The sequence below is a fragment of the Branchiostoma lanceolatum genome, chromosome 19 (assembly GCF_035083965.1).
Source record: "Branchiostoma lanceolatum isolate klBraLanc5 chromosome 19, klBraLanc5.hap2, whole genome shotgun sequence".
Lineage (NCBI taxonomy): Eukaryota > Metazoa > Chordata > Leptocardii > Amphioxiformes > Branchiostomatidae > Branchiostoma > Branchiostoma lanceolatum.
This window is the reverse complement of record NC_089740.1, coordinates 11,479,740-11,494,478: the sequence shown is the minus strand read 5'-3', so window position 1 is coordinate 11,494,478 and position 14,739 is coordinate 11,479,740. Positions and strand designations below refer to the sequence as shown.

The following is a 14,739-nucleotide window of genomic DNA, read 5'->3' as shown; positions in this document are numbered from 1 at the left end:
TCGCCCCATAGGCTTACATGTCATAATACGTGTTTTACAAGGGCGCGTTCGTAATGAAGCTACCGAAAATGCACCAATATTATTCATGTTATGTTGAGAACATTTACTCTAGATCATGTAAAAAAAATTGCGAACAGTTTCACTACATAGAATCTCTTTTTATAGCAATTGCAACCTGCACTTAGCTACAACCCCAAAAATGCACTTTCCAGCTGTAAGCGCATGACCGCATCACCTACAATTGCCGGCTGTGTACGTCCGACCTCGCGCGCGGCTGCCGAACTTTTGACTGCTAATTTCTTCAGATACAAACAAGCTTTCATCAGTTTGATGCTTGAGATCGGCTGGACTGGCTAAAAGAGAATTTCCCACCGATATAAACACACGTTCATGCAGCCGTTAATTTTTTGGCCACGGATTCTTTAAGGGTGCTCACTCGGAGTAATACATGAATGAGACTTTTGAATCTTTTGAACTCAAGGCCTTCTGTTGTAGACTTCTATCAGGACGGAACCGAGTAACAGTGGGTACTTATATTAGACACCATCGGGTATCCTTCGATCTCCTTAAGTCGATTTAGGATGGGAACTTTTGTAGGACGTGGCAATGAGCTACAGTCACTACAAGTGACCACCTCTACAAATGGAATACCTGTCCATTGATATACAATCAAACCTGTTCCTGTGACCACCTCTACGTAAGGGCCACATGGCCATTGATATACAGTCAACCCTATACAAGTGACCACCTCCTACATAAGAACTAGTGCCTGGGCGATGGGACCACTTTTTGATGGTCCCTTGGAATGCATGATTTTCAACAATGGCACAAGTTTTAATAATTGTGTCTATAGTAACCACCTGTCTACATAGAACTGTCCACTGAGTGGTCTTCTTTGGCAATTATGCTGTATCATCAGGGAAAACAGTGGTAAAGTGACTGGTACACTTGAAATGATTTGTCGCCTTGTCTGCCATCTTTTTCGGAATTCCAATGACATATTTTTAATGACGCTTTTTTTTACAGGACCACAAGGCGTCGGACTGAAGGGTGATATCGGCCCCATCGGCGGACCAGGGCCACAGGGACCACCTGGTCCACCAGGTGACGAATAAGACAGGGCTTAAGATGCCATTACCTTTCTTTCGACAGCTGAGAAATAGAATTTTAGTGCTTCTAGCTAATGTATGCCAAATGTTTTCGGTATCTGTAACAGGCCTGCCATGATTTGAAAGTTGTAAACTAGTTTGTTGTTAGGCTGAGACAAGAAACACTTTTATACGATGTCTCATGTGACATGTTTCAATAACTTTTAGCTTAAGACGCGGATCTTATAGGCAATATGCCTCCTATCCGAACACTATGTTATGTTATGTTATGTTATGTTATGTTATGTTATGTTTAGAATTAATGGTCCACTCGGACTGTATAGATGGGTACTGCCTGTCCAACGTTTCCGATAGCATCGACCTATCAATCTTCATTGGCATGTTTAACCTTCATAACCTTATAAATGAGTGTTTCGACAGGTTCTGGTACTACAGGCCCAGGAACGCCCGGCCCCCCTGGACCCCCAGGACCAGGTGGCCCTCTTGGACCGCCAGGTTGTTACATTATCCTTGATTATTTCGGTATTTAGGTGAACGGGGTGTTGGAGACAAGGGAGACATTGGCCAGCCAGGAGAACCAGGGGAACCTGGCCAAAGGGGCCCCAGAGGTAGGCATTTGTCCACTGGTGAAAGTTACGGAGATGCAAGTTCAGTTGACACTGAAAAATACCCTCCAGTAGTTAAGTATTGTACAGTTGTGGTTGCAGTTTCTTCGCCACACCTAGTGTCCTTGGATATTGTTATTAAACATGCTGTCACGGAACATTTTTCAGTTTCTTGATTTTACTCTTAGTTGAACCCAATTTTAATGCCACGACACATGTCCTTGAATACAAATAGCACAAAAACTATATGCGTCTCTAAACACTCTTCAAGTTTCTCTGGAATAATTTTGTTGTTCCTCTTTTCAATGTCAAAACATTGGGTGAAAATGGATCAGTTGAGTGCTGAGAGGAACTTGCATTTCCAGCTTTCACCGATAATGTTCATATCACTGCAGTCTCATGTCATTTATAAGATGCATTCAATTATTCTGTCATTTGCGAACATTTTTCTTTTAAGACTTTTACTTTCATTCACTTGTATCCTAACCGTGTCTGTTTCCGCATTAATCTTTTATAGATATTACAAAGACACACCGACCTAACTAAATAATACATACATACCTTGGACGAGCTAACTGACAATAAGGTATATACTAACGAAATGATGACACAGTGTTATGTGATTTAAATTTATGTTAAAATGAGACGACCATCTCACTATATTACCAAATTACTCTGACATTCTGTTTGTTGAAAACAAATAATTCAGAGACGGAAATCTTGTCGACCTGGTCAGCTTCTCACCCTGAACACCTTCCCTTTCCTGCACCTGCCACTCCTCTCTATCCATCTCCCATCTTATCCGTCTACCATCCCATAGGCCAGGAATCATTCTGCAATAAAAGTCATTCCGTTAAAATCGCCATGCACCTTTCCAAAGTCTCGTTGGCACCAGCCGCCACCAGAGCCCCCGACGGGACGAGCGGAATTACGAATTGGTAACAGTCCTGCGCTTGTAGCAACAAGCCTAGGACTTCTTTTTTTTCCTTGGACACAACTAAAATGAAATATCGTTTTAGATAATGGATGTCTTGAGACAGTAACCTTAATGTTGCTAACTTTAATATCTAGTAGATAAATGCTGTTGTCCTTTTTATTTTTTGTTGTTGTTTTACCCCTTGTTTTCTTTTTGTTGTCTAGTTATTGTCCTTTTATTTTATTTTAGGTTTTAACTGTTGTCTTCGTTCCCCTTCCCCGTAACAATATATAATAGTTAACAAACAATACAATCGTGTATTTTGCGTCATCTGACGGATTTACTTTTTGATCCATTCCAACCATCAGGACCTCCAGGAATCGGACAGTTAGGACCACCCGGACCATCTGGACCCGGTGGACCTCCAGGTATAGTCACAGACGTGATTTTATTTTCTATCCTCTCGCCACGTTCGAACAGTACTGCGCACGGAAATAAGTTAAAATGTCCCATACATCTTGATCAGATGCGTTGGGGTGGCGCCCATCTCCATTTCTGTAGCCGTTGGGCCACACAAGTGCAAGTCACTACAGCAGGGGGCTGGTCCGCTGGTAGTGATGTGTGTTTAACTTCCATACTCTTTCCCAAATGCTGAGAGCTAAGCAGAGAAAGCAGTATGTACCATTTTTAGAGTCTTTTGTATGACCCGGCCGGGGTTCGAACTGACGACCTACCGTATGCAAGGCGAACACTCTACCCATTAGGTCGGTTTAGTTTGATACTAAATGCTGCTGTCATAGCTAAGGGGATAGAAAACTGTGTATCTGCTGAATTTTACTCAGTTTTGAGCATCCAGTAAGTTCTTATTTGTAATCTATGTGTGTGAAGATCCTTATACTTGTGAACTAACCGACGTTTCGTGTTCCATTAGGACCTCCTGGTGTTGGCGTTAAGGGCGAGGCCGGACCTCCAGGCTTCCCCGGACCTGCTGGACCCCCTGGACCCGGCGGTAATTTTTGATGTTGTAAACGCGTGAAGAACTTAGGAATGTCAAACGTCAAAGTAGCAGCAGTGGTTAGGAACTCATATTTCCGTAATGTGTACGGCCTATTGTGCATCTAGTTTGGTTTTAAACCTATTTGTGTTTGTATGTCATTTGATGTTTGTGTTAAGCCTATAACCCTTTTAAATATGTATCATGTTCCTATGGGTTTGTTTTTATACCCGAAATAAAGAAAGGAAGAAAGAAAGAAAGAAAGGTGAAGTTTGATAACAGATATTTGACCTTGATTGTACCGAAATTATTACTTTGCCTTTGTAATGTACCCTACCCGGTCTACCAATCAAAGCTTTATTCAACGTACCAATTAATGACACATAACTGTTCTTATTGTACATGTAGGACAGCTGTCTTCATGATTTCCCGCTGGCAGCTCCTCAGATCTAGAGAATCTGCTCTGCGACATTAAATGAATAACTAAAAACAAAGGGGGGTTGTTGCTGTTTTCAGCTGTACACATTTTTCTCTAAGATGTATCTTTCTTCAACAGGCCCGCCTGGCATTGGTACACAGGGTCCACCCGGTGCCCTCGGCCCACCTGGACCCGCTGGACCACCAGGAGCCCCAGGTACTTTTCTGCCTTGTAGGCCATTCTGAATGGAGTGCAATGCAGTGTTTTGTTGTCCATGCTTATAGCTTCTACCTCAAACGTTTGTGTCGAAAATGAAAGCATGCCGTAATGTAGTCAGAAAGGCCAAAATGTAAACAGTTACATGTATGTAGTAATAATGCATGTTGATATTATTATTGTTTGTGTTTTGCCGGTCAGACAGCAGACACAAAGACAAGTACGTAGTACTTGGGTACCAGTACTGTAATTGACATTCCCTCAATTAAGTGACTATTATGAACAGTTGTATGTTTTCAGGGTTGCAGATTAGGTAATATTTTGTTGTAAATGTTGATAATGATTTTTCGTTACTAATAAAGTTTCGTCTGACAGATAAGTTAGCAAACTAAACTAAATTCTTTTAACATAGTTAACCACTCTTTAGGGTTTAACTATTCCCCTCTGCTAGCTTTGGTGTAAACATTTTCTTTCAACTCAGAATACTAATTGTTTGATCAATATTAGTTATACTTATTAGTTAAGCATGTTTGATGAAGCATGAAAAACGCATATTCTTGTTGTGGATGTCTTAATTAGATAACAATGAAGTATGTCTGACCGTATTTTATGCTAACAAAATCTTTATTAACTTTGTACTAGGCGGGACAGATGGCCCTGGGTCAGTCGGCCCCCCTGGGCCCCCAGGACCTCTCGGTCCTCCTGGAACGCCAGGTAACACTAACGTGCACGTTCTTAAAGATGCTTCACCTCATTTCATTTTTGGTTAATGCCGCCATGCCATTCCACCAACAGCACCCGAAATCCCGGGACCTCAAGGCCCTGCAGGTCCCGATGGTCCCTTGGGCCCACCTGGTCCACCAGGTAAGTGCACATGCGTCATGGCTTTGAGCTACGCACGCACCTATGACGTTTGTTACTAGCCTGCTACACACACAAAAACCTATGACGTTAACTACCTGCTACACACGCACACCTGACATTGTATTACAGTCCAAAAATACTATTGTTGAATGACAATGACGTACCAGGAAACCTACCACGGCACACATATCGATAGTGTCTTAGATCTAAATCCTTATAGGGGACACTAAGAACACATTAAGAACTACAGCGCTCCCAATCAAATCGAAACAATCGTTCCAAGAGTTGTACGTCAGCCCACGTAATGTTTTGTTACATCATAATGACAAGAAGGCGACAGGACCCGACAGCACTCTTCCAAAAACGTCAAGCTTCAAGCAGAATAAAATCATGAACATCACGTCAAAAATACACAGGCACCAGTCATCATAGATTTATCGTGTAATTGCTATTAGAAAAAAACGCACTTATTGTGAACTTCACATCGCACATCTCGTACGTTCCATTGTTACCCATTCACCGCTGAATCAGATTGTACACCAATGATAGATAATGTCACAAACGAATAGATAAGATATGTAAATTTTAGCTCTAAGGATGAGTTAAACGAAAGTACCAAGAAGACATCCTTCGCTTTATAAGATGGTGTTGGCTGAGAATAATTGAGAATTGATGAAAAGGAACGAGTCCCGTTTAGCGTTTTTTCGTCGATATATTTGTTCTAACATGCTGATATCCTCATTTCTGATGTGCATGTAAACAGGACTTCCCGGAGTTGGACTGAAGGGAGAACCAGGAGTCGGCGGACCACAGGGACCCCCAGGTCTGTACATGAACTCATAAAAATCATGCCAAAGCTAAATTTCGGGATGTCCCTGGTTTTGATGTGTGGATCGGGTTTGATTTTAAAAGGGAAACAGAGACATGCCTAAGGACAAATCATCGTTCTTGTCTTGTGTATGCCTAGTATGATAGAGGTAACTAGTGCGTTTATGAATGCTGTAATATCGACACTGTAAGGAAACTTTTTTTCTTGTTTGCGAGGTTGCAATACTATTCCTAATCAATACACAGCTTGAATCAATTGGAACTTATCTCTCTCTTTCTTGCCCACAGGACCTCCTGGCGTTGGATCAAAGGGAGAGCCAGGTGTACTAGGACCACCTGGACCACAAGGACCTACAGGTTAGTGTACTGCGTTATCTATAATTCGTATAGAACCGTACTACTGTATGATTTGAAATCTTTTTGGGGGGGGGGGGGTATATGAACATCATGTCTAACAGGTGTAGGTCACTGGAAACGATGCATTGATTGACTATTAATATAACATTACGCATGGCAATATGTACCCGTACAACTATATTTAAAATCAATGCGATGACACATTTACAGCAAAGTTTGTTATATATATATAGATCTGTGATTGGTTTATTTACTAATTGAATCATCGGTTTCGTCCAGGTCCACCCGGACAGGGCATACCCGGTGACGCAGGACCTCCCGGTCTTCCCGGTCTCCCCGGCGCCAGGGGATTGCCTGGTAAGTGTTCCCCATTATGGCAATATATGCGCCATTTTACATACCGTCCACTTATTACAATGGTATGAGATATTGCACGAATGTAGATTGCATCCTTTTTTGAAGAATACTTTGATACAACTCGTGTTTGAAAGTATTACAATATACTGTTTGCGCATGTGTATTTTATGCATGATTACCGATCTATATGCACGTGAACAACAAGCAAGTTTATTCTGTAAAATTTGATACATTGTTTTGAACGATGGAAATGAAGACAATTAAAATGGCTTAATGAATATATATGTGTAAAATAACACGTAATGGATTTGTTGATGATCTTATCGTATTGTTGATTGTCTGTAGTAGAGGCAAACTAACAATCTGTATATACATGTCGATGTGATGTAGAGAACACTGCAACCAAGATGGCGAGATCAGATTGCATCTCTTTAAAGTCAGACATCAGTTTTTACAGAATATACATTTGAAAGAACGTAGCTTTCTTGTAACACTTTAAACAAACCAAACAATATTATCACACGGTAAGTAAAAACTTTTCAGCCATTGGAACAGGAAACTTCCTCAAACTATCAAGCAAGTGTATCTGAAAGTTTCGCCATCTTGGGAAAGCGTTCTTCTACATCATATCAGAGGGCTTCATCATGGAGCTGTTGTGCCTCCCACACTATCGGCTATTGCATTTACTCTGTCCTTCAGCGATTCCTAAGAATATTCTTCAAACTGTAAGGTTAAGACAAACAAATTAAGAAAACCATTTGTGTAAAAATATCATGCTTCTTCAGAATGAACTTTTTTGGAGAAGACATGGTATTTGACTGCAATTTCATGTGGTTGTTTGGAATATCCTCCAAAATGTGACGTTTGGAGATTATTCGAGAATCGGACAGGCTGAAACGAACAAAAAAGTAACAAGGAGGTTTTGTCCTTGCAGGACTCGCTGGAAGGACAGGTCCCCAGGGACGCCCGGGTGGATTCAATCTTCTCACAAGACATAGCCAGTTAGACGTGGTTCCGGACTGCCCTGAAAACATGACGAAATTGTGGGAGGGCTACAGTTTACTTCATGTCGAAGGAAACGAGAGAGCGCACGCTCAAGATTTAGGTATGGTAGTAATACGCATTCACTCTACTGCATAGGTTTGGACGGACTGCCTGGACCGGTTGGACAAGGAGGGTTCGATTTGCTGACCCGCCACAGCCAAACGGACCAGATTCCCAACTGCCCCGAAAATATGACCAAGGTCTGGGATGGATACAGTCTGCTTCATGTGGAAGGCAATGAGCGAGCTCACGATCAAGATTTAGGTATTCATTCTATCGGAGATTCATTCCTTTTGGCACGTAGCACTCAAGCACCACCATACATCAACACAGCAATTTAAAACACGAAAAATACCGAGATAAGTGAAGGTAATAGTGTCCGGCTGACCCCTCACATCTCCTCCTCATGAACATAGGTCACATTTTGCAGGTATTGTTTTTTTGAAAGTCGTGTGTTGAGACAATCGTTTTTTTTTGCGAATATTCTACACCAACAGCGCACACCATTTTCGTCAAAGTAATGGTGATATCTTGATAATATTTTTTTTTCAATTTTGAGCTGCGTAACAGCAATAGGCTCTTTACCTCTCACAGGAGATCCTCTGTTATGCCGTTTTACCTAAGCAGAAAGAGATGTTCACTGAGAGTGTCCACAGGCACGGCAGCGGTGCGAACCCTCCAATAAGTATCCCGGCAAAGGTGATGTTTGCAAAGAAATAGTCTGACGTTGACGCTGCTGTACTAGCGTTTTGCGATGTACCTGCAAACCATCTGCGCCGAAACTCGCAGAAAACGGGAATATGGCGGTCTTGTAGCCGTCGCGTCGTCCCATCTTATCCCAGACCTTGCGACCCAAACCGTTCGGAATGACAACAACCTACAACAGTTTTCACCTCATCATATCACTGCGTTTTACAGCGGTAAAATAACATTGCACTTCACTTACGTTTCCTCGAGCTCACGTTATAGATGCAAACAAAACTACGAAATGTACCATAGACATAACTCTTCCTAATGCACGCACACAACTCTTGAAGCAATGCTCTCATAAGATTAATTCTTTTCCCCTGATGTTAAGGCACCTCAATTTCTTTCACAGCCATGTCTTATCGCTGACTGCATTTTCTTTACATTTCTACCTAAGAACTGAGCCTTTTAAAGCGATTCATAAGGAGCTCTGAGCGCCACCTCACCGTATTACTCAACCATTTGAATAACACCTTGTTATGACTGTTGCACCGGGAATGGCAAACTCGGAAGAAATGGAAAACTCGGAAGAAATGGAAAAACTCGGAAGGAAACAAACGTATGGCAGCGGGTCGGGCCCTCTGACTTGACATGACTGACCATGACGGATTAGTGACATGTATTTTGTTCATTTAATGACAGATAAGTGACAAAAGTGACTGTTTGCTTTTTGCATGCATTATCTAAGGCTTAAACATTTTCTTGGCATGATAGTCCGTAAGAAAAAGCAATGTGTCCTTCCAGATTGTTCACTGCGTCAGTTGATGTACTTTCAATAATATCATTATATTGCAAGACACCTGTCAAAACGAGATCGATACGGTCATAATGACATTGAATTTGTATGTGCAGAAGAGTTTGTACTGATCATATTTTTAAGTATATGTGAAAACTTGGCAAAATCGAAGAAGGGACATTGCTTTTTTTAATACGTTTTTTTACTGTACATGAACATAAGACGTTACTGAATGCTAAAAGGAATTTGTGTCTTATCCAGTTGAAGTCAGTTTTAGTCTTCTTCCTGTAATGTAGTGTATTTTGTTGGACATTGAAGTTTGGAAAGTACTTGCCATTGACATGGAACATTCACGTTGTGTGGGACACACGATGTTAGAAGATGTGCTCCAGAGGACCTTGCATTGAGAATTTCGATTCCCGGAATAGGAAAACCGGATTCCTGTATGCCGAGATTCGCCATCCTGCCCTTCTTTAGCTGCGAGCCAGACGACATCTGCAAATACGGCTACAGGGACGACAAGACCTACTGGCTATCTACCTTTGACACTGCGGAAGGACAGCCCCCACAACCTATCTCAGGCACTGCTATCAGACCATTCATTAGTAGGTGTGCCGTGTGTCTCACGACCAGCCTGGTAATCGCTGTACATAGCCAAAGAGACGCGGTCATCCCAGAATGTCCTGTCGGTTGGAGAGGCATTTGGGTCGGATACAGCTTCCTTATGGTAAGTTCCTTTAGGTCGACCTCTAGGGGAAAACCATGTTAGCCTGGGTGCCAGCCTTTTTAGCTTCCGTACGCTACCCAAGCTCCGCTCCTCGCCAAAAAGACTGGCAGCGGAGCTTGGGTAGCGCAGCGGAGCTAGGGTAGCGGACGGAAGCTAAAAAGTTTGGCACTCAGGCTAAAACCATGCTGCTCTCTTGTGCTACTTTGTCCTGAAAATGAAACAACACATAAGCAGTGCTATCAGGGATAGTCGTTGGAGACCTAAACAGGGTAGTATAGCCCTCAGAAGGTACTGATACACACCGTGTAGAAAGACGAAAATACTTGAGTAAGGGCCACGGTCGTTTGAATTATTTACCTTGCGAACTTTTAGCTAAGTTGGCTGAAGCATATGCAACGAAGACAACAACCGAATGTGTGCCAATCTCAAGTTTATATACATAAGATGACCACATTTCGTTGGGTTGAGATTTAACGCTTGAGGATCTCCTTGTGCCTAGCACACCGCTGCCGGAGAGGGTGGTGGCCAGCCGTTGACGAGCCCCGGAAGTTGCCTGGACTTTTTCCGTTCCGCACCCTTCATCGAGTGCGTGGGAGACATCTGTGACGTTTCAGCCAACGAACTGAGTTTCTGGTTGATCGGTATCCCCGGTGGGGACGACGATCAGTTCAATGAACCCGACAGGGCTGTGGGAGGTTTAGATCTTTTAAGAGGTCGAATTAGTCGCTGCAGAGTCTGTGTCTACAGTGGCGGCCTGTACGAATCCATATTAGCAGGACGTAATCCAGGTGGAGGCAGGTTTTTCTAGAAAAAAAATAGAATGGCTTCTTTAAGATCACGACCTTCGTCTTTCTAGACCTTGATTCCCTTTTGCTTTATATTAACAAATTTGGATTGTACAAAGTACAATCTATTTGCTGCCTTAAGACAAGGAAAGATCTGGGGGGACTCCTCAAGTGTATATTGAACTAGATTTAGTAATGTCAATCGTTTTGGCAGTCTATGCATTAAAACTGTGCATATGAAAGAAACAAAGTTGAGAAAGCCTGTCACTATTAACCTTAACTGTCTGGCGGAAGGGTATCAACATTATCATGGTGCTATCAATGTTGTAATTTTGTTCAAGTTACTTAAGATAGGAACGTTAAGTTAGTTCGTCAGTTAAATTTTAGATAAGGATTCTTTTCGGTTTCATTAACAGTAGGTAATGATCAGATGATAGTCGTAATTAATACTTAAAGTTTTATCAAATAAAGCCTTGCCGTGTATGCTGGAAAATATTTTATGTAAACATTGCACGATGTATTAAAAGTGTATCTACACCTGTTAAAAGTAGCGTAATGAATATGTATCAAATTTAGTAGCACGGTGCTCTGACTCGAAATGTTGTACTTTAAAAGTTTTAAACTGTCCTATATTTTAACCACATGCGTATGTTACGCAGCTGCCATGTTGTACTCAATACCGAAATCAAAGCGTACAAACGTGCTTCTTGTAGTTTCGTAATTTGTTCCATTGATGCAGGCCGACATGTATTGGTGTCTTTAAATGTGATGTGATCGCCAATACAATCGTTTAAACCATTGTAGTGCATTGGTGTGATATGGCGTACAGTACTAGTATGACTGATGTGACAAAACAGGACGATTTACAGACAATAGCGTCATAACATACCGACGACATTCGCCGAGGCCCTCAAAACGTGTTGCTGCCTTTGACACTTCGATCGGAATAAAGGAGAACGCAAGTGCCATACACGTAACTTGTAAGCAACAATAGCAGTCGTTTTTCTCAAGCAGAAAATGTATCATCCCGCTGTCTTTCCGCGCATTACGTAAATAGATGTTGTAGATTAGTTATCCTTTGTGTGGTACGCTCTTGCATGTTTCTGAGGGGAGAAGGAGAGAGCGTGTGCAACTCATTGTTTCACGTGATTTTCTTTTGTGGTCCGATGCCGGAACAGGTTGGTTTGGAGGAATGTCTTAAGATTTAAAAGAAAATAACTGTCTACTGGTTAGCTTAAAGATTTACCATCAATTTTGGCTGTGCACCACATGAAGTCAATTTTACGGGAAACATTGACGTTGCACATTTTATATGCATGTGCTTAGTACCTACCTTGGTAAACCACATTCCATCTCATTTCACCGCTTGCTTGTCAATCTTAGATAATTTTGCTATTTTATGTTATTGCACGTTCTTGCATGACTGGTTTGTTTATGAACCCAACGGAAGTAACCTGTGTATTATCAGCCAATGACAATGCACGACGGTTGCAATCAAAAGTCGCTGAGATCCACGATGTAAATAGCAGTCTCTGTGCAGTACCTAGGGCTTCATTGGTGTCTCATTCTGTTAAGACTTTCCTGAAACAGAAACAAATTTTCAATACAGGTTATCAAAATTCTAGCATTTTTTTAAAATCTACATTAAATGTCAGCATTCTTCCCTTATATTTGGAACAACATATTTAAAACTATTTATTACGGTTATGGAACATATAAACTACCAACATTGCCAGTTCTGTTTTCCATTTGAAGAAAGATGCTTCTTTCTTTTTTACCAATTCGGGTACATTTTTTATATATGGAACTAAAACTGGGTCTCTAATGCTACCCTTTCATTAACTATGCATTCCCGTTCCCCTTCCCTGGGATACACAGCTGCTCGTATGATGTACCTAAATTTTGAGATAGAATTAATTCCAATTCCAGCTTCCGACAAATATTGTTAAAAAAGAAAGACCGGTCCAAGAGTTGCCTTTTTGCGACTCTATGTCCTGTGGCTAACCTTCGACTGAGGAATGTTTTCTCTGACCAGGCCTACCGGATTCCTGTATCCCAAGGTTCAGCATTCTGCCGTTCTTTAGCTGCGAGCCGGACGATATTTGCAAGTATGCCTACAGAGACGACAAGACATACTGGCTCTCCACAATCGATAATGCCGGGCAGCAGCCGGTTGTGCCCATCTCGGGAACTGACATAAGGTCGTTCATAAGTCGGTGCACAGTTTGTTTGACCAAAGACCTTGTTATGGCCGTGCACAGTCAACGTTCCGCCGTGATTCCGGACTGCCCCATCGGATGGCGTAGTCTTTGGATCGGTTACAGCTTCGTAATGGTGAGTACAGGCTATGCTGTTGTGTTCCAGTCTGCCTTTTGAGTTCAACAAGTCTACCCAGATGTCAAAGATAAAACACGTAATATGTCACGCCTTATGAGGAATTTAATGTTTCTGTCGACCATAAGTATACCAATACGGTATAAGAATCAAATCTTTCATTGCGTATTCTAACCACGATGAGGTTCCTCTCCTGTAGCACACGGCATCCGGAGAGGGCGGTGGCCAGCAGTTTTCCAGCCCCGGAAGCTGCATGGAGTACTTCCGGTCGGCGCCGTTCATCGAATGCGTCAGTGACATCTGTGACGTCTCGGCCAATCAGCTCAGCTTCTGGCTGATAGGGATACCTGGGGGAGAAGACGACCAGTTCACTGAGCCCAGGCGTGTTGTTGGCAATATTGACGTTCTTCGTCAAAGAATTAGTAGATGCAGGGTCTGCGAGTATACAAGCGATCTGTATGAAACAATAATAGCCCTAGAAGGACCTCCAGGTGTCATTGCTACAGGGTCCGGTGGCTTCAATGTGTAACATCACATAAAAACGTTGATAACAAAGTAACAACTGTCCTTACAATATGGTTTAGGTTCAAGATATGATAGTGCCCATGGCAGAAAATAAGTTGCCTGTCTTACAGAGTTTTAAATCGTAACTGGTCTCATCGACGAAATTATTGGACAAGAAGACTGAATTAGAGTAATACCGCTTATCATGATTAGTTTAATACTACTTAGTTATTGAAATACTACTGAGGTTAGTTGTCAGACTACTAATAGTAGATAGAAACCGATGACTAATAGTAATAAAAACATAAATGCAAAAGAATATAAGATGATTCATACATGTATTCTGATTAAGGTTTGATTTCAAGGTTACTGTAGTTTGGTATATTGGAAATTAAGACATTAACTACTTTAAGGTTGTAATTGAAACTCTTGCATAATTAGACTTAAGTCTTGGTGCTATTTGTATTAAGTAAGTAAGCATTAAGGTCAGAAAACTGTAAAATGTGTAAATCTTGTGTATTGATAAATAAATCCATTGCATTCCTTGTTACTTTTGACATGCCAATAGGATGTCCATGTTTCATCTAGTGGAACTGATTGTGGTCTTCACACAACGCTTTGCGAAATAAGGCACATCACCAAGACATTTAAATGATTCACCATAATACATATATACACTTCCATGTTTTTTAAATGCACATTCAGACGTGTTGGTTATTAGGTGAGTACATTTCGACACACGTCATGAGCACAACTGCCACATACACGCCAACATTTCATGGAATGATGACATGGATGAAGGCCACGCAAAGACAAGAATGGTTTGTTGTCACTAGCGCATGCGTTTTCAACGGCTCATCTTGTGTATAATTGCGCTATGGCTGCCCATCATTTCATCGCACAGCGTCAATTTTTCCTCACCATGCTCCTACATATGTTTCACTGTAATTTTCATAACACATGTTAAACGGCAATACTTATTGCATTGTACGCACGCGTTTCACTATCAACTTGAATATTGCAGATAAAGGTGCGCTTGATGACAAAGAACTTGACATTGAAGACTTCTATAACCTTACGTATTGCGAGCGTTACCATGCGTTATTTTAAGTGCATAAACCGCTGTTTTGTATTATATTCTTATCTTGTTTTACAGCTTAGCGTAATAGTTAATACAGGAGGCTTTATATAGATACGT

At 41.6% G+C, this 14,739-nt stretch overlaps 1 protein-coding gene across 1 annotated transcript in view; it reads left to right on the top strand.

The window, feature by feature from the left end:
* LOC136425137 (collagen alpha-1(I) chain-like) overlaps nt 1–14,739 on the top strand; it is a 64,217-nt gene that overhangs the window by 46,995 nt on the left and 2,483 nt on the right. The window contains exons 41-50 of the mRNA XM_066413935.1: nt 1,027–1,104; nt 1,640–1,717; nt 2,999–3,058; nt 3,562–3,639; nt 4,181–4,258; nt 4,901–4,972; nt 5,886–5,945; nt 6,239–6,307; nt 6,587–6,664; nt 7,805–7,972. Of these exons, the coding sequence (XP_066270032.1) occupies nt 1,027–1,104; nt 1,640–1,717; nt 2,999–3,058; nt 3,562–3,639; nt 4,181–4,258; nt 4,901–4,972; nt 5,886–5,945; nt 6,239–6,307; nt 6,587–6,664; nt 7,805–7,972 (819 nt within the window). The remainder of the gene's footprint in view (nt 1–1,026; nt 1,105–1,639; nt 1,718–2,998; nt 3,059–3,561; nt 3,640–4,180; nt 4,259–4,900; nt 4,973–5,885; nt 5,946–6,238; nt 6,308–6,586; nt 6,665–7,804; nt 7,973–14,739) is intronic.